Raw genomic sequence first — 19,676 nt, forward strand, 5'->3', positions numbered from 1 at the left:
CACATCGATTTCTTGCACTGTTAATGTTATACAGAGAAGTCGTTTACAAAGTTTTTGACAATGTTTCCTGGGAAACGCATGCGGTGCGTCAGAAACGGGTTAAGGGATTAACGATCGTTGCGCAATGAAACTCGAATACGTAGAAACGTTTAGGAAACACGAGAACGCGAAGTCGATATTTTATCGCGCCGCAGCCTCGAGGATTATCTCGGAAACGCCACTTTCACGCACCGTTTCGTAGCGGGATTTGAAAATTTGTTAACGAACGTTTATAGGAAATCTGAAATGCGCAAAGGTATACTGGATGCCCATAATATGGAAAAATGTATTGTACACAGTAAAATAGTTCGTAGTAAAATATATTCATCGTAAAATACTTGTTATAATATTTGAGCGGCGAAGCTTATTGAGATATCGTGTCTTTAATTATGTTTGGAATATGAATTTTCATAAACACATCCGCAGTTTAATCATGGCGGTTCAATTTATCAGTAATTTTGTAATTGAAATACATCTCGTCGAAAACGCGTAATTATCCAGATACTTTTGAAAGATAGCGAATACATGTTACAAGATAAACATATAATTTTTTAATTTCCGGTGTAACAGTTCCGAACGTTGGCTCGTGAGACGCCCGTGCACGCATCAACTACCTCGAACCAGCTATTTTACATTTCCGCGGAGAAATCCGAAGCGCCAGGCCGGCAACGTCTAGATCCCGTGATTTCTCGTTGGAACCCGTTGATCAGGCTTGTTTTCTTCCACCGCTACCATAGAAGGTCCTCTCCTTTCATCGAACGCAGAAATTCCACTCCTCTAAACGTGAATTTAGTCTCTTGCGTGCTTCTGGTAGTTCGTCGTCTTTCGTGCAAACGTTGTATGAAATGGATAAAACGGCGGATCCACCCGAAAACTGAGCTAAATTATGCTACGCAGAGTTTTAAAATATTTGTATTATTATTGTAATATAACACCTAGTACAGTTTAGCTTAGCTTTCGACGGAGATAATATGCTTTTGCATAGATAAGTATGCGAAGCAAGTATTTTTAAACTTGACATAAACGACGTACGTTCGGTACCTGTGACTTAATGAATCGGTAAATTCGAGCTACGCCAATGGTGAATATGTACGTGGTCCAGCAAGTGTGTCGACTTCGGTTTTGTCGACGACAGTCACGCTCGCGCGATTCCGCGTTCGCTTAGACGAAAGTCGAGTTTCTGTCACGATACCTTTCAAGGTCAGGACTTAATGCGCCCACGTAATTAACCTCCAACGAGTTGCCAAGCGGCACTTTGTATTTTCACGGAGAAATCCGACCGCGGCTCCTCGTTAGAGACTTCGAACCAACCTCGTTTTCTTCGGCTGGCATGCGCTCCGATCGAACTCGGATTCGAGCTACTTAAAATTCATCGCATTTCACGACTACAACGTTTACTTGGTTAGAGACGGTTTTATCGAAACTAGAAAACGTTAATCGATATACGCGTGTTTCTTTGTCAAGTTTTCTAATTGATAGATGGTTTGCAATATCCGACGGAGGTAATAAACAACCGAACGCTTTTCATTTAAATTATCTCTTTCAACATTTAGCCAGAGTATATCGAAATTAAGCTTTGCAATCTGCCGATAAGCTCACAGATTCGAAATATCGTTGCTTGTATTACTTGCGATAATCTCTTATCAATTTAGGCGAAACCTTCTTATCTTGTAATTTCTCTCTCAATAAATAAATATATATATAAATGTGAAATATTTCACGTGGCACATACGATGCGTAGACATGAAAAAATGTTATTGGTAAATGTTCGAATAGTGAGTGAATGCATAAGAACACATCGTATCATGTACGACACGACCACCCCAATTAGATTCATGGAGATCCACGATCCAGACGCATTAATCACAACTGCAGTTCTTCCTGGAGAACGAGTCCACGTTCGTTCGTTAAGTTAGAAACGAGCTTCTCTGTAACGGTCGTGAATAAAATTTCGGCCTCGATTTATCGCACCACCTGTTGGCTACAGCTCGCAGCTGCCTCCTCGCTATTACGGGGAATTTGTTCACCGGCGTAACGAACGCGGCGCGGCCGTTCTCGCAGGTGCTACCTCCACGGGACGAAAAATACAATTTCGATTTCTTGCTCTCCGCTTGACGCCGTTCCCCGAGACTTGCCCGTCATCCTAACACGAGCAAATATCTTGGTTCGTGTAATTTGCCAGGTTTATTCGAGCGACTCCGGCGAGAAGAACGTGGCACGATGTTGCGCAAATCTCGAAGACACGTTGCTCGATTCCATCGAGTTGAGATTAAGACGCGAGATTATACAGGGTGTCCCACGTGTTCCCGTTCAGCGATGAACACGCTGACGAAGTTCGAACAGAGAAACACAGGCACATTTTGTACAGTTGGCCGTTTCGTGGAAGAAATATCGCGCGAGTGTTGAGCAACAGTCTCGATGCATCGCATTTCCAAGACAAATTAGACTCGAAGGTAGATGCGATTTGTTGGAAGAAGGCGCGATCTTTACGAGAATCGTGCATACGCGAGCGGTAACAACGGAGCGTGGGAGTTCGACCTGGGCTCGACCAGGGAAATCGAGATCACGTGCATAGCAATGCAGCCACGGCGCGCACACTCGGTCTGCGTTCACTTCCTCGACTTCTGAACTTGTTTCCTAGCGTTTACGTGCATTACGTAAATCCACGTTAGGCTCTTTACCTTCGTTCGCCATCGCGTTTCACCCGGTGACCCGATCGAAAGCTTCGCTACGTTATGTTCCGACTGTGGCCCCTGTTTATCTCTTTCGCTCGTTCGATCCTGCATGCATATATTGCGCAAACTTTACGAAAGTATTCGAACACCTACAAAGAGATAGCGAGAAGCGCGAAATCTCGAATAAGTCGATTGTATCTGCTTTTGATGTTTTAGGTCGATGGTAAAAAAACAGTCTCGAAAGGACTCGAAAGCCAGGTCCTTTGTTTTCGAAAATTAACAAGTTTTCTTTATATTTTGCTTTACAAATTCTCTTGGTACTAAGTTTTCACAATCTACTTTAATACATTTTTGATTATTTTTGCTCATTGTATTAGTACCGTATATTTTTACATATTGTTGTATATTACATGTATTATAGGTAGAAATTGTAATAAAAATATTTAAAGCATAAAAAGTTACCGCGTCAAAAACATAATTTCTCGATTAATTTCTCAAAAACAAAGGACTATGCGCACGAGTCCTATCGGGCCTCTGTTTTACCATTAATGTTGAAAACTTTTACGGAGTTTACATCTTTGGAACATTTTATGAATACGTTACGCGATCGTAGATTTATATGCTTCGTAGTTTAGTCCGTACGGTCGAAAGAACGAGATCGAAGGTATATTTTACTCGCTATATCGGCCGTATCACTGTTGTGGAAGGGTTAGTTGCTTTATTAGGAACGGGGGAAATCTGCGAAGCGATTTCATTGTATCGAACTCGAGATATCCTGGAAACAATGCTCGCAATCTCTTGCCACCTAATGGCGCAACTGTAAATCCGATATTACGGCGACAGCGATTGCGACGCTGTAATTATAGCGATGTCCGATGCTGCTGCCGGGTCTAGCTGGAAAATTAGAACCCTCGGGTAAATGAAAGTTCAAATAACCTCCAATTATCGCAATCTTCTATTCTCTGGAAACGATTGCCTTTCCTTTCTAAAGCGCACAATCTTGTTACGCCTTCGTCGAAGCGATCGGTTCGAGCGTTCTCTTTTCGTTAGTCTTTCTAATCTTTCGTTTACTTCGAAGCAATGAAAATCTACATTTTGGCGTAAACGGGACGATATAAAGTTCCAAAAGATCGAAGACGAACCGCATTAGATGCGTTCCTCTCTTTTCCCTTTGTTCAGACGTTAACGTCAGATAGATCTGGCAGTGTAACAGCCTGTAATTAGAACGTAGATAAGGGGCCCGTTCGGTGGAGTCTGACCACGATCGTCGACAACTATTGGCATTTGCCAACCTACATACCTAGACAAGCCGTGGTTCTCACTCGTCGGAGAGCGAGCTGGCCGCTCGATCAACGAGAGAGAGGTACCAAGACACGAGTTAAACCGTCCGGCGACGTCGATCTCGCAACCAGTTTATCAAGTGAAAAGCATCCACGCCGATACTCGGAACAGCCGCGAAGATAACCCGGTCGAGCTACAAAAATCTTGAAACCGAGCGCACGCGAACTGTGCGCAACTTTTGTGTACGAACTTTATCACCGAAGGTATCGTGAGATTTTTTATCGACGATGCGATTCCTCCGCGAGCTACGGCCGATCCAGAGTAATGCCACCGATAATTGCATCAATGATCTCACGCTGCCTCGGCACCGTAAAATTTTCCCGACTGCAAAGTCAGCTCGCTCGTTAACAGTTTTATGGTCGTCGATGATAATTAAAGCGACGTGCAGCGTGCTTTTCGCTCGGAAGTATTCACGCGAGCTATCCAAGTAGGTGAACGAGCCGTAGCGAGGATGTTCGTAAAATTAGAATACTAAGCATTAAAGGCGATTGATCGATCTAGCCGCAGCTGAAGTATAATCGTTGAGAAAGTGCGTTGAACAATGTGTAGAGAAGTTACCGCGACCAAGTATTCTGTAAAAAGTTTCGTGTATATTTTCAGACTCGTTTCAAAGGTCATATTTAAAACATAAAACATATTTAGAAATGATTTCTCTAAGCGTTGGAATACTTTTGTTTGGTTACCGTAAGAAATATATTTTAGACATTATTGCAAGGGAAGAAACGATTTTGTGTTGACATCTTTCTGTGAACGAGGGTCTATAGATTCTGCGGGTCCTTATGACGTCCAATAGCTTTGAAATTAATTGTTACGACCATCGAAAGTTGTAAAGTTTAACCACTGACCGATTTTATGACCTCGCTATATCCCTTCCATCTAGTATACCTGAACAGAAATACCTGATCGTTGACGACCCAAGCAGGGCATCGTCTCGTTCCCTGATTTACTCTGCGGGATACCGACCTCGTAACAATGCTCTCTAACGACATTTACACCGACGTCCGTCCCTCGACTCATTCGCTTCATGGGTCCTTCGTAACGAGCAACTCTATGCAGAAAAATCATGACACCCGTCCAGGATGTTCTTTATTCTATCGATGGCTATTATCATGGAAAGAGATACGAAACGTGTAAACTCAAATACTGCAGTTGAAACATTCAAGGGATATAGATTGCCATCATAAATCTTCGTTGCTATCGGGTCTCCTAATTTGGCAATTAGTCGAATACAGGTACGAACGCGATAGCCAAATAGTAGGTTTAAGCTATCGCTCATAAATATCCCCGGGTTAATTCGTATTTACTTCTGTTAATAATAATAGTACGTAATGTTTACCAAAGTCAATAGAAAGAAATTACTAGGAAGGATAATAACCGTAACCAGGTTTTATTACATTTTCTATGAGGGTACCAGTCTGCAATTCTATAGTACCAGTTATAAACCTACCAATAATATATTTTACGGTCTATGTCAATATTTGCATACCTTCTATACAGTACAATAGTTCAGGAGTCCCTTCTTAAATTGGCTTTTAACTTAGAAACGAAAACATTTAAAGGCATAGAATTCGTCAGTTAACGAAGTAATTCTACAAGATTTAACTGTTACGAAATTTTATTGCAACGCACTAACGATACTAGTTTTATTAATGCATATTAGATTTTTTACAAACAGAAGGAGAACATTTTATTTCAAATTTATTTATAATTTCCTGCGAGCAATCGATCGCAAATACTTTAAGCGAACAAAAACGAAATTTCATATCATTCGGCCATCGATATGGTGACGAAACGTACACGGCGTTCCATCTAATAACGTTGTTGTATCGGCCTCGTTCGATCTCGAGGCCGTTCCCAAACGAGTCGTTCGTGGACCGGGAAAAACGTCTCGGCGTTGCAAAAAGAAACGAGACTCGTGCGATTAACGGTGATGCTTTCACCGTTGTTCTTAGGACTAGAGGCCGAGAATCGAAAGAGACGGTCGACAAGAGCGTTGCCCGCGCAACTTCGCTTTCTACAGGTTGTTTAGATCATCGGATTACAAGCGTACCGTTTCGACGCGATCGTGATACACAGGGTATCGTCGATCGTCTGGGTATCGTTCGAAAATATAGCCACACAATTTATAGATTATTTGTTGTTTACCGAGTGGAAAATTAGAACGCGAAGCCAGACGCAGAATTTCCATACATTATGTGCAATTAGAAAAGCGCGAGCATAACGGGTTTGTATCTGCTCGTTGATGAAAGAGCGAAAGTAAAGCGTTCACGCGTACAACTTCCTCGCGCAACGTTACTTCACTCGTGACGTCTTTGTTCGTCACGCTCAACAGAGATAGACACGCGTTTCTAATTAATTTTTTTATGGATTGTGGGGTTTAGATTTGAATAACGTGCCTGTATTTGAATATATAATGCATTGTACAAGATGTAACGCACGATAATTAGACCGTGGATATCTGTGCAAACGCATATTTTTATAGAATATTGGTAATTAAGTGAAACTTGGAAAAGAAATTTATTTTCCGTCCAGCAGATTTTAGTCGCGTACTATTTATCCTACGTTTCATATTTTTTTTGCGTTTTCATATTTCATTGCGTATGTTTTTTAAGAACATTTGTAAAGATGTAACCTCATGCAGGTATGGGTATATTACAACGTTTTTTTTTTAACGCTTTTCATTCCGTTCGCAGAGGCAAATACGCGGCAGTGAGAAGATGTCGAGAGAGATCGAGCGGAAGGCAGTGGGCCGCGAAATTTCTAAGGAAGAGGAGACGGGCACAGGAATTGAGGGCGGAAGCCCTGCACGAAGTCGCGGTGCTGGATGCCGCGGCGAACTGTTCTCGTCTGGTGTCCTTGCACGAGGTATTCGAAACGAACACGGAGATGGTCCTGGTTTTGGAATTGTAAGTTGCATTTTCTCCGATTCTCCATTTCGTGGACGAATTCCAGAACGCGTATATATGTTATATACTGTTTTCAATCGATAGGGCTCCTGGTGGTGAATTACAAATGATTCTGGACAGAGACGAAGTTCCGGAAGAACGACAAGTTGCCAGATTACTGAAGCAAATTTTAGGCGGAATAGCCTTTCTGCATTCCCTGAACGTCGCTCATCTTGACATTAAGGTAAGTGTCGACAGTTACTCGATGCTTGCGAGAAAATTGTTACGCTATATAGGGTGTCGCAGATTTTTCTAGCCAACATTTGAGAACTTTGTGAGAATGTCGTTCGAACAATATATAAAGTTAGTAGAATATCAATATAGTCGACTGAGTCATTCAGATGAAATTAAATTCGAGCAAACTTCACGGGATAATATGTACTGTACGTAGATTCGATTCTTTATCACCGTCAATGTTCTATCGGCGGGAACGGCAAACACTTTGGAAGTATTAACACTTAGCGATTATATCGATTGCGAATCTACTCTCTTATCTCATAGCATAGCAACGGCAAGTAGACTACCGTTCCTTCGTATCTTCTATTTTTGTACTAACTTTTTAACGAAGCTTTAAACGAAACGACCTACACTGCCGGTCATAAGTATTGGGATATCTGTTTAGTATTAATTCGAACGTTTTTCATTGTGTTTATTCTGTATTATTATTTCATTAGAAATGTGTTATTTCGTTCGCATCATGCGGCCAGATATAAAATAGAATCGTGTTTGTTAAAATTTGCCCATAAATGTGACGAGTAGCTATCCCAGTGCTTGTAACATTTCTTATTTATATCCGTAGAATATGAATATAATTAATGCAAACTTGGAATACCATGTATAGTAAGCTTGACAGAAGGAAATATTCCGGTCGAGAGTGTTTCTTATCTACCGAACATTAAAAACAACGAAGAATCCGATAAGAGTTGGTAGATTGTGGTTTCTGCAAATAAGCCTTATCTAGATTTTTCCCGTCGGGTTGAAAAACCTTCTCAGAGAATTGGCACGCGTACCTTTACGACCATGAAAGGACACGGATAAAAACTAGAACAGCGAGCGTACGATCTCCGAGTCGCGCCTAATCTCGAGGACCGAACTCGGTGATGAAAAGAAACTCGTTGGCAACGAAACGACGATGTTTCAGGACGGTGCTGGCAGTTTCTCAGCAACGCAACGTGCCCGGCCTCTTGGTCGGTGCGAACGACCTAAATCGTTATGTAAAAGTATCCGTATAACAGGGCGAGCTTTGCCAAATCTCGATTCGAGCGCGAAAACTGTTGCATCGTCGCGACGTCGAGACGATGTTACGCATCGTTAAAGAGGGCATCGATCCGTGGCTAGATCGCCGATCGATTTTACCGTGACTAACATCTTGCACAATTGAACTAATATTGTTAGTAGACAGCGGATTTTTATCCATTTATGGGAACTTTGAAGATGCAAAAGTGCATTCAATTTATGTATACAGTATGCAAAAATATATAAAATAGTATAGTAGCGTATTTATTACGATATTTAAAGGATAAGATATGATTTTCACTTAAGTTGCGTTTCTTCAATTATGTTCGTACAAATGGAAAAATAGAAATCCGTGGTTTAATTATTAGCGTGCTTTTTGTGCCGCGTATGATCTTTTTTGCCGAATGAGCACTCTAGCTAATTCTTATAGCGATAGAATCGATCTGTTTATGGGAAACGTAAGAATACTATCGGGAATTTAAATCTACGATGCGTACTACGAGGGTTGCATTAATTTGTCGTTTCCCCACATTCGCATTGTTGTCTCGGAAAGTAACTTTCTCGCGAATTCAAATATTTGCTAGAAAGCGGGGACGCTTTCGTTGGAATGCAGAAAGGAGAAGACGCGCGTTTCCTTGGTACGTTCTTATCGCAAAACGTGTATTTGTTAAAAAAAAAAAAAAAAAAAAAGATCATAAAGCAGAACGGCGAGACACGTGCACGAACGGGAAGGAATCACCGCGATGGAATTCCGACGAAACTGGCTCCGATACGACGTTTCTGCCTACTCGAAATTATTTTTGTACCAGCCACGAGGGAGTCGCGTCTCGCCGCGAAACTTTGACTCGAAAATAACTCGACGCGCCTCTCCTCTTAGCCTTTTCACCCCGAGAATAATATCCAGAGTAAAGAACGAGATCTCTGTCCTCTTTAATTAAAATGTCTTTCCATTTTTTTCACGTTTCAAGATACGTCGAAATATTTCAAGTACCCCGTGTCTTGTTTCCATTTATGCAAAGTTATATCGCTCGTTCTCTCTAACAGCGGTATAATTCAATATTCGCAGCATTATCTTTTTACCAGCCAGCTCGTAAAATTTATCACATTTACAGACTCGCGGCATCTGTTCGAACACTTTATCATTTCAAAGAAGCTAATAGTGAAAACGTGACGAACTTTTCAAATACGTAAACGTTGTATTTTAACTATTTAAATTTATAAAGAGGACGAATCTCGTCTCTCGTAGGAGCGTCACAGCCCTCTCGAAACAGAAAGTTTCTATAATGTGGATAAAAATGAAGCCTCATATTTGCATAATTACCCTGGCTTTATCCGTCGATGAATCTTTCGATTTTGCCAATAAATCGCTTTAAATTACGCTAACCGTCTGAGGAGAGACGATGCATCCCGGAGATGATAGATAAGCGTGGTTTACGTGCGCGTCACGGAGCGCGGTACACGCGCGCGAGATCAGCGACATTTTTCTTATTTGACGGTGGCAACGATTTGCAATTTGCGACGTGCACACGGTGACACCGCGATACGGGACCAGCTTCGCGAGAGGACGTCGAAGAGACGCGTCGCGACGAAACACAGGCGTAGATATACGAGTGCGTGTTTATCGATTATCGACGTGATCGATATGGGCGAGCCAAGGCAAACGAGTCGTATTAATAATATTCCTTCGGCGACACACGTGGCGGTTCGCATATTTCAGCCTTCCTCTCCTTTTTTCCCTTTATTCTTCTCAACGCGGCTCGTATTATAATCGCGGTTACGCAATCAAATTACCCACCTTTCGCAAATTGATAGCAATTTGCGGAGATACAGGTTACCGGGTACGCAACTAAATTATGGACGAACGAGAGGCAGGCCGCGACGCTGTTAAATTCTTTTCTGAGAGTTATCGATATCGCCTCACAAATTAAATTACCGAGTGAAAAACTGCGATCGAGATGGAAATAAAATAAGATCGAGTTTCGTGCGTTAAATCGTTGGCACGACACGTGACTCGACTCGAAACATTCCTTTATCGGCTTTTCTGCTCCGAGACCGAGGATTACGCATCCGCCAGAATTATCGCGATGTTTTCCGAACGATAAGATAATTTCGCGCGTTCTAGCTACGTAAAACGGCTCGCTTTAACGGCGGAAAGAATCGATTCTGTTCTTGTTTGCACGTATTTTCCGATAACCGGGAATTACGGGCGATTCTGTATCTTCTGCCACTTAACTAGAATAACCAGCTTCTAATGTGTGTACCTATAAATATATTACACGTGTATATAAATAGTTATAATTAAAATGATACGTTGGAACTGAATACTAGTATATACTAATATATAATTATATAATTATATTTCAATTCAAAGAAAACGGTAATATTACGGTAATATCGCATAAAATTCATATCCTCCAGAGTGTCCAGTCTTAAGATCGCTATTTATGTCGTAAATTAATTTTTTTGCTAACGTATGATCGCAGTGAACGTCTAGTTACGTTACCAACGTAATCATAATAATCGAGTCTCACGACAACGCCGATAAAATTTCAAGAAGTTCGATGTAACGCACAGCAAAGCGTTAAAGTACCTTCGCGTAGATAAATCATCGAGCTCGCGAGAGCAAATCGTTTAACGTCGCCGTAAAACTTTGCTATCAAAATGTTTTGCCGCTCGAGCCGGTAACGCGTTTTTGAATCGTTGACCCGCGTTTCATTTTCAGTCGCGTCGTTCGAGACCGCGAGAGCGTGGCCGAATAGAAACGACCGCGCCCGTTTCGAAAGGAAAAACGGCGCACTCCAGTTTTGAAACTTTCCGTTTCGATGCGTTCGCTTTTCGAAAAGTCATCGCTCTCGCTTCGATCGCGCCTCGAACTCGGCGAACTTACGCGCGGAGGCCGTGCACCATCCACTCCGGTTCATCTTAAAATATCCCTGTGCCACGAATTCGCGCGATATGCCTGACCCAAATATAGATCTCGCGTTTATGAATGGAAAAATGCAGGCGAATTCTTTGGCTCGGTTCCAAGAGGCCTCGTTGGCCGGCGTCCACGAGGTTTCAGGCGCCGGGACGTCGAAGCCAGTTTCACGCTGCTGGAAAATCACGCTCACGCTCGATAGGTTTCTCGCGGTTGATAATTGGAACCAAGGGGGACGGAACGCCTCCGTCATCGCGTTAAGCCTTTCAGTGTTTCATTCGCAAGTCGTACGGGCTATCTGAATTTCTTGAAAATTGTTCTCTTCGTATTTAAGAGGCTAGAACGATAATGGTATGACGCTCGTCTTAACGATAACGCACGGATAGTCAATTAATAGAACGTTGTAATTGATGCAAAGTCTTGAAGCGATATTACAATTAACGCGGAATAGATTAATTACCGACAATGAGCGTCTACTCGTGACAGATTAACAGAGACGTCACTTTGTATTCTCTATTTTAAAGTCTGTCATACGAGACGTACATATTAATCAATGGACACGAAATCCATATAAGGCCAAGTCCTTTTTAAGTTTTACGATACGGTTATTGTAACACGTCCTCGTTTTCATCCAAGTATTTTTTTTTTTTTTTGTCGTTAAAAAATCTCTTACGTTGAAAGAAAAGAAGAAAGTAGCGTTATTAATATGTGTCGTTTGTCGCTGGAATTTCACGTTAAGGATGTTGCAGAATATAAAAACTGTTTTTCTCGGTTGAAACCAGAGGCGAGATCGTAATTTAAAAAATCGCAGCTGGGTTAATCAAAAGTGAAAGGATCAATTTCGACTATCAACGCGTACAACTTTTCTACCCACGTCGATCCTATCGTTCGATCGTTCGCGTTCCCGTTCGCGGAATGTCATAGCTCTTTCGAACTCGTGGAAACGAGCGGTTGAACGATCTCGACAAGCATGCAATAATAAACGCGATATCTAAACTGGCGCCATAGACCGTCTACTTCTCTATTTGCCTTCGATCTCCGATAATCGCGTTGTTTGAAATTGGTACGTTCTCGCGACAGCCCCAACGTTGTATATTTTCTATCGAACGTTCGTTATTCTAGGCTTTCTCGCGAATCGATTTTTCGACGGATTTTCTACGGAAGAGAGGCGACTGACCTCCGAAGAGAAAGGGAGAGATTCATCAATGAACTCTCGGGGCCTAGCCTTGATAGTCGAAGGAGCGAGCTTGTACCGAGAATTCCATTTCTGCCATGGTCAGTGGCTCGCGTTCCCTCGATCGATGCGCGCCAAGCGTCGAAGCGGTTCGTTCATTAGGCAGAACGCCGCGTTCGATGAAATCGATTCATCGGCCTCTTAATGGGATAACCGAGCTCCGCCCCGTAGACGTCGCGTTCCGAGCGAACGCGATACGAGTTAAGGAAAAAAGACCAGCGATATTTCATAAGTCGAAGGAAAAGCGACTGACCGATCGATCTCTCTTTTCTCCCTTTTCTACACGCTTCTATCATGCAACCGAGATTCTTCTAACCATATAGAGCAACGATAAAATTTGTGCTTCGACCGGCTTGTTCGTAGCGTACACTATATAATTACGTTCACGTGGAATCGATTTTGCAAAATGACTCAAATTCTAGAGGAGTATTGTTAGGATCATTGGTAACTCGATTCAGATACGCTCAACGTGTATTGAGAGATCGTTCCACCGCGTAATATAATCTGGCAAGCGATATTTCGTTGCTAAAATCGAAGACTTCTTTTAAACGTAAATGTTAATATTAGTTTCCACGATGTAATTCAACTATTTCTTGGAAATTATTCAAAGACACAAGAAATTTCATCAACGCTGTCCAGCCCGTGATGTTACAGTATATTTGCTGCAAAGGTATATTTGAAAATTAATCTGCAGCAGAAATATTCATCTTCATAAACGTTACAATAAGCGAAATACGAGCTCGTGGAATATCGAGGTTTATTGAATCTAAGCATTTGAAAACTATCTATATTCTAATAATATCTATCAAAATATAACACGCGTTTCACTTGGTACAGGCTCGAGGAGAACAGCAGGGTTAATGTATTCTTTCTCGTAACTCGTTCCCTCGTACAGCGCGTGTTGCATTCACGTCTACCAACACGTACATGGAACACGCACACGCGTGTTCTCGCGTCTGGCCGCAGAGCGTAGGGTCGCTTCCCCCTTTTCTCAACCGCCGGAAGTTTCAATGAACGCGAGAGACAGATCCTCATAAATTCGTTGTCCGTTGGCTAAAAAGCCTTGCAACTTCGCGCAGACGCTTTCGCGTGCTTCGCATTCCGATCCTCCGCCGAGTTTTAATCGAGAAAATTCGATCGTCGACCTCGACGACGCAACATCGAGAGAGAACGATCGCAGATGCGCCGAGGCATCGTGAGAATTACCCGCAGCGACGTTTTTCTCTCGAAAAGGTAGATAACCCTGACTTAATGGTTCGCGTCCTTCCTGCAGTTTTTACGATCGCTCTCTGTGTTACGTTAAACGACGACATCCGACAGACCGAGCTCCGAGAACCGGCTCACCTGTTACACTTTCCTAGACACGCTCGATCGATACATCGCACGTAACGCGGCGTTTTGAACCGAGCGAACGAGCGACCGCACCTCCTTCGTTCTCGTAAAATTTAGAAACGAACGCAGTAAACGAGCATTCGTTCGTCGAATCAGAAATGGAATATCCGTATGATTTAAACTGGCTCGATCCAGACCGTTCTTCGGTTCGACGAGGAAACGATCAAGAAGCGATTATCCTATTTGCCAAGGAGAATACGCGCTTGTTAATAATATTCGTGGTAATCGATCGCGACGCCTACATCGGTTACGGCGAGGAACGTTCGCGAAACTCGAATGACGCAGGAACTTCGTAATGGCTAATTATGGAAATGTCTTTGTTCCTTATTGAACGACTTCCGGGACTCGGACGAGTCCGTTGCCAAACACACTTGCCAGATTCTCTCTCCGAATGATCCGCTCTGGACAAGAGCGTTCGTCTCGTTCTAAAGCTGTGCTTCCATCGGTGTTCGCGAACATTTTCGCGAATAACCATTTCCCGCAGAAACTGTTGCGAACATTAGTAGATGCGCTCGTAGATACGATGCAACATAGGTACGAGATACTTGAAAATTGTTCGAATAACGCGTATACCAAAGATAAATATTTTTTAAATTTATCTGAACGTGGCTGATGCATACGTAGAATCCAAGTGCATAGTAATTGCGATTAATACGAGGGTTCTAAGTCTCAGCGACGTTTTTGCGACGATGATATTGTAAGGTTTCACGATATAAAGCGTTAAAGAGCAAACTCGAGGGCGAACGATATGAAGAAGCAAGAAACGAGAAGCAGCAGAGTAAAACGCATTGATAGGACTCAGTGGACGAAGTGGACGAGTGTCGAAAGCAAAAGGGGCCACACGAACAAAACGTCCCACGACCTCGACTTTACAGGAGCACTTTTCAAGCATCGTGCGACGCAGTCCGGTCACGTTCGACTCGTAACTCGGTATAACGAAACGTAACGCGCAAACTGAATCCTCGAGCGGAACGAGCGTGCACGCCATCGTTCCTTCTTAGTCTTCTCGTCCCCCCTCGCGTGTTTTACCAATTTTCTTCGTCTATCTTACTTCTCGATCGAAGCTTCGAAGGTGAATCGCTGCAGGAGCAAGGAGGAATATTCTAACCGACGTGGTATTCCACGAAGCGAGACGATCGAGGACTTTTGAAATCGCTTCTATACGCTGTTGGTCGCGACGGACAGTGTTTCGTAGAACGTTGACGAAGACTCGCGACGATAATGTTTAGAACATCGCAGCGGAAAGAAAAAGCTTTTCCTTAAACGTTTCTGTCACGCTACGCGCTACGAGAGTTTCTCCGCAGATGTCAATTCGCTGTCCTTACTCTGGCGACTCGTCTCCGAGACATTTCTCGATGTTAAAGTTCATGCAGAGTAGCCAATAGATCGAAAAGTTGGTCTAACGAAAATTCCCCGTTTTCGTTCGGCTATCCTCTATCTTTGTTCTATCAATGTTTCTTTGTGAGAAGTTTAAATAATTTCTAGACTGTAAAGAACGCAACGAGTCCTTTCCTTCGTCATAAATTCAAAGATTCCGTAGAACGGATGTTGCGAATCGAATTTGTAGACGATTTATCGTGACGGACAAACCACCGTATCGCGAGTCTCGCTTTTATCTACAAGAATACATTGTCACTTAAAAAGATCATCGACACAAATTTCGTCGTTTTTCTTACGAGCCTATCAGTTTCTCTAAAATAATTCTCTCACGAGCTGAAAACCGTAGGCGATGGAATCGCGAGCGAATAGAGGCGCGAAAGAGGATGCGTGGGCGTCTGGTTCGAACGGGCACCGAAAGGCTCGATACGCGAATGCAAACGATCGTCGATAAGAAAGGTCGTGGCGCGGCCTAGCCGAGCGATTCATGCCCCTTTCTCGATCGTTTTTTCCCGTCTCTTTCCGAGAGAATTCTTTCCTCTCGAAACAATCGAACAATGCGCTTGACTGCTGTACGCGAAGAAAGAGAACAGAGAAGGAAACAGGATCCGAGGTTCTAGGTAAAAGAGAGAGCGATAAGGAGAGGAAGAGAGACGAAAAGAACGAAAGGGGACGAACGAAAGCTCCCTTTGTTGATATATTGTCAACGACAATACGCTTTTCAAACTCCTAGCTAGAGCGACGATTATGTTTTCAGGAGTCACCGGTTTCAACTTCTAAACGCTGTCCAAAGAAGCGTCATTATCGAGTTTATTAAATGGCCACGTGAAATACTCGAGTGTGGCGATTAATTGCACCGATTAGTCAGCGGGCGAGGTACAGGGAATTAGCTTTTGTTCGATACTTTTAATTAAGTACCACTGTGCGTAGCCATTGGAACGTTTAACTGTAGATCCGTAACTACGTTTTTGTACCCATTGGGAAAAACACACCTGCAGTGGCTGCAACCCAACGTGTGCCCCCTCTGCGAGCAGATGTTTCCATTCCATTATTCGTACTTTTTACACACTAGCAAAAGTATCCGGACACTTTGATATTACACGAATCTGATCAGAATGTAGATATCACTGGTAAATTAATTAGAAGCAAGGTTTAGTAGCGACTCGCAAAGATCAAGATGATTACAACCATCCTCTTATCCGTAATTTTGTCAAAAAAAGAAAAAAAAAGGAGAGAAAAATGAAAAAGAAACAAGTATGCGGTCTTTCGAGCGATAGTGTACAAAGACAAATTGCCCTACATCGTACAACAATTATTCGTAATTGTCGAATTACAAAGCAAATTACGCTTACCTTGACTCAAATATCCTTCCGACTGAAATAACCCTGTCGCATCCTTCCCTCGCACTCACCCGATCAAATAAAAGGAAAAGCAAGCACGAGAGCTCGTTGGTGGTTACGATTAATTATCACGATTACGTGACAAATGCGTCGTCGAATTGTCGTTTGTCAAATAGCTTCAATTAAGTTAAGACATCGCGTACTAACAAGGCATGTAATGATCGCTGAAATCACGATAAGACAGATGGAAAAAACTACTCCGATGCATGTTGTTCGGTTCGCCGGCACCCGCTGTGCCGTGCGTTGGACCATTTTTGCTGCGAACGCGATTCCCTCGCGCGCCCTTCTTTCACTGGCATCAAACGCTCTTAGCTAGTTGATAATCGTAGCGACAAGATCGCTCTAAATAATTCATTCTCGCTGTAAATGTCGTCTGGGTAAAGTATGAAACGGTGTTCTCGTTGAAGAAGCACAAAGTCTCGGGCGTAGATCGCATCGTACGGTTAATCGGGGACGCTTCGGCTGCTCCGGGATAAAATATGATCGTTCCATCTTCTTCCCGAGCGTCCGCGAGCTGCAAGCAATTATACGGAACGACGAAAGAAAATAACGAGCTCTTTTGTCTCCGTTGGCGGTCTGTTGAGATTCTTGAAAGCCTTGGTCGTCGCGAGACCACCATCCTTCTCGAGAAAAATTCTCTTTTTCATCGCGTGATTTTACTTCTTCGTGAAACTACAGCTTCCTTCTATTACGGCGAATTATGGTTCTAACCTTGTTCGTTCGTTTCTTTCAGCCTCAAAATCTGGTCCTGACCGGCGAGTTCCCAGACTGTGACGTGAAGCTTTGCGACTTTGGTATCTCGCGGTATATCAGCCATGGCGCGGACATACGGGAGATTCTGGGCACGCCCGATTACGTCGGTGAGTAATCCTGACTTAAGCAACGGAAAAAGAATTCGCGTTAAACCGTGGCTCGCTGAATCGTTGATAGTGCTCGAAATTTTCCACCGTCTGTTGGACTCGTAAGTAGGGGAACCTAAAGTACGATAACGTCTTTCATTCTGTCGCAGACCTTGAATTTGTCTGTCTTCGATCCGATAAGCGAATTACGCAGCCTCGAATTTAGAAATTACAAACAATTCGTCACGTTACTCCGGGTTCCCCTATTTCTCGTCGCCACTAGCCAGTATTCGCACGGTGAATCGAGTCCGCGACTCGTTTCATTAATTCCATTAGAGAAACAGACCCATTGCATAATTGGACAGAATAAGCCACTTTTTGAGCGGACAGGAAAACCACACGCGTGGCTTTACGTCGATCATCGACGAAGAACATCCATTTACGATTACTCTCTGCTATCGCTTTTGACTTGAGGTCTAACGGTCGCACAGCCAACTCGAACGAAACCGTCGTTGGACAATGCAACGTCACAAACCGTTGCATTCCCACGACCTGTTCTTCGTTGCGCGCCTTTCGATGCTTCCATTCCTGGTTTCACACTCAAGTCGCGTCTCATCGTTTCAGCCCCAGAAGTGTTGAACTATGAGCCGATCAGCCTGGCAACAGACATGTGGTCCATCGGAGTTCTGTTGTACGTGTTGCTAACGGGATGTTCTCCGTTCGGAGGTGACACGAAGCAGGAAACGTTCTGCAACATCAGCCGATGTCGCCTAGATTTCCCCGACGATCTGTTCGAAGACGTGTCCGAGGAAGCGCGCGATCTCATGCGCAAGCTAATGGTCAAGGATCCAAAGTAAGTATTCTAACGAGATACGTCTACGTATCCATTCCTCGCTGTTCGAATTCTTTGAGAATGTTCCCGCTAATCTGTATCTCTGTTCCTTGCTGTACAAATTTATTGGAAATATTCCTGCGAACGACTGCTGTGATCGATCGAGATGAAGTTTGTTGACTCGTCAAATATACGATCATCCCCCATTTATTTCACTGTAATTTTATTCCGCGATAATTAACATGGAACGTTATCTTTTAAAAAAGTAGCAACGGACCAGTCCATTGAAAATTATAGCCCATCTGTAGAAAAATAATTACAGCAAATTGCCCGAGACCGTCCAAATCTTCTTTGAATCATTTTTCATACAGCAAGTAATTTACGAGTAATTTGCAATTGTAAATAAAAATCGGACATATCCTTTATATAGGGAGCCGAATGAGATCGTATATATCAAACGAACCATCTCGCCTCTTTGATACATGGCAAATTTCATCTTGGTCAACCAGCTGTATCTTCCGAAGGTATTCAGAGCCTTTTTTGGACTGTCCCCCGATGGAAAGCGTGTTACCGGTCGACTCGGACAGCGCATCGTCGTTGGAATGTCGCGATCTAACGTAACGCGATTGCTTTCGTTCCTAGAAGCCAAATAATGCCAACGTACTCGACCTAACTAACAGTGTTCTCGAGATGCACGCGCTGCCTCCACGCGGCCTATCTTCTTTCGCTTCGAGGTAAACGGTAAGCGGTAAACGTTCTCGGTAGGTCGCGCGGTACGCTTCCTCGAAAGCATTATTTTCACCAGTGCCGGAATTCTTAGTAGCACGTTCTCCGATAATACTTATCCGCCGACCTCTTTAGTCTTCCATCGAAGTCGCGGCGCTGGCACCGGCGCCTTTTCGCCAGCGATAAACGCGAGGTCAGACGCGAACTCCTTCGTCTCTTTCATAACACGATCTCGAGTTTAGCGGCCGCTGCGCGATGATTTACCTCGAGGCAAGCCTGCAGATTCGCGTCAGATGAAATAATTATCGTGATACATATCCAGTCGATACAATTATTCGCACCCATTTGATCTGACCTAACTTGCGAAATGAACCAGACGTATACGTAACTGTTATTTTTTGTACAAAAATGCACTCTTAGTGGAAATATTTTAAGAATCGATATACTTGTTATATCGAGTTTCCACGAACTTAACGTAAACTTGTGCATAAAGTTTTCTCGACCACATACTGCAACTATGTTTCAAAATATGCCAATATAGCCATGATAGTCGAATCTCGTTATAACTAGACTGCGAGTTCGTATGCATTAGGAAATTTGAAATTGCACAAGTCCACGCGATGTACGATAATGCAATATTTAATACGATGTTCAATGGATGACATCAATTTCTACTTAGATTCTGTTTGCTTAATCAGATTCATAAAAGAGTGAATTTGCATA

General features: G+C 43.0%; 1 protein-coding gene across 1 annotated transcript in view; it reads left to right on the forward strand.

Moving 5' to 3' along the window:
• LOC139991733 (uncharacterized) overlaps positions 1–19,676 on the forward strand; it is a 63,890-nt gene that overhangs the window by 37,814 nt on the left and 6,400 nt on the right. Inside the window, exons 2-5 of the mRNA XM_072012048.1 lie at positions 6,749–6,961; positions 7,046–7,184; positions 17,290–17,416; positions 18,020–18,248. Of these exons, the coding sequence (XP_071868149.1) occupies positions 6,749–6,961; positions 7,046–7,184; positions 17,290–17,416; positions 18,020–18,248 (708 nt within the window). The remainder of the gene's footprint in view (positions 1–6,748; positions 6,962–7,045; positions 7,185–17,289; positions 17,417–18,019; positions 18,249–19,676) is intronic.

The sequence above is a fragment of the Bombus fervidus genome, chromosome 10, assembly GCF_041682495.2.
Source record: "Bombus fervidus isolate BK054 chromosome 10, iyBomFerv1, whole genome shotgun sequence".
Lineage (NCBI taxonomy): Eukaryota > Metazoa > Arthropoda > Insecta > Hymenoptera > Apidae > Bombus > Bombus fervidus.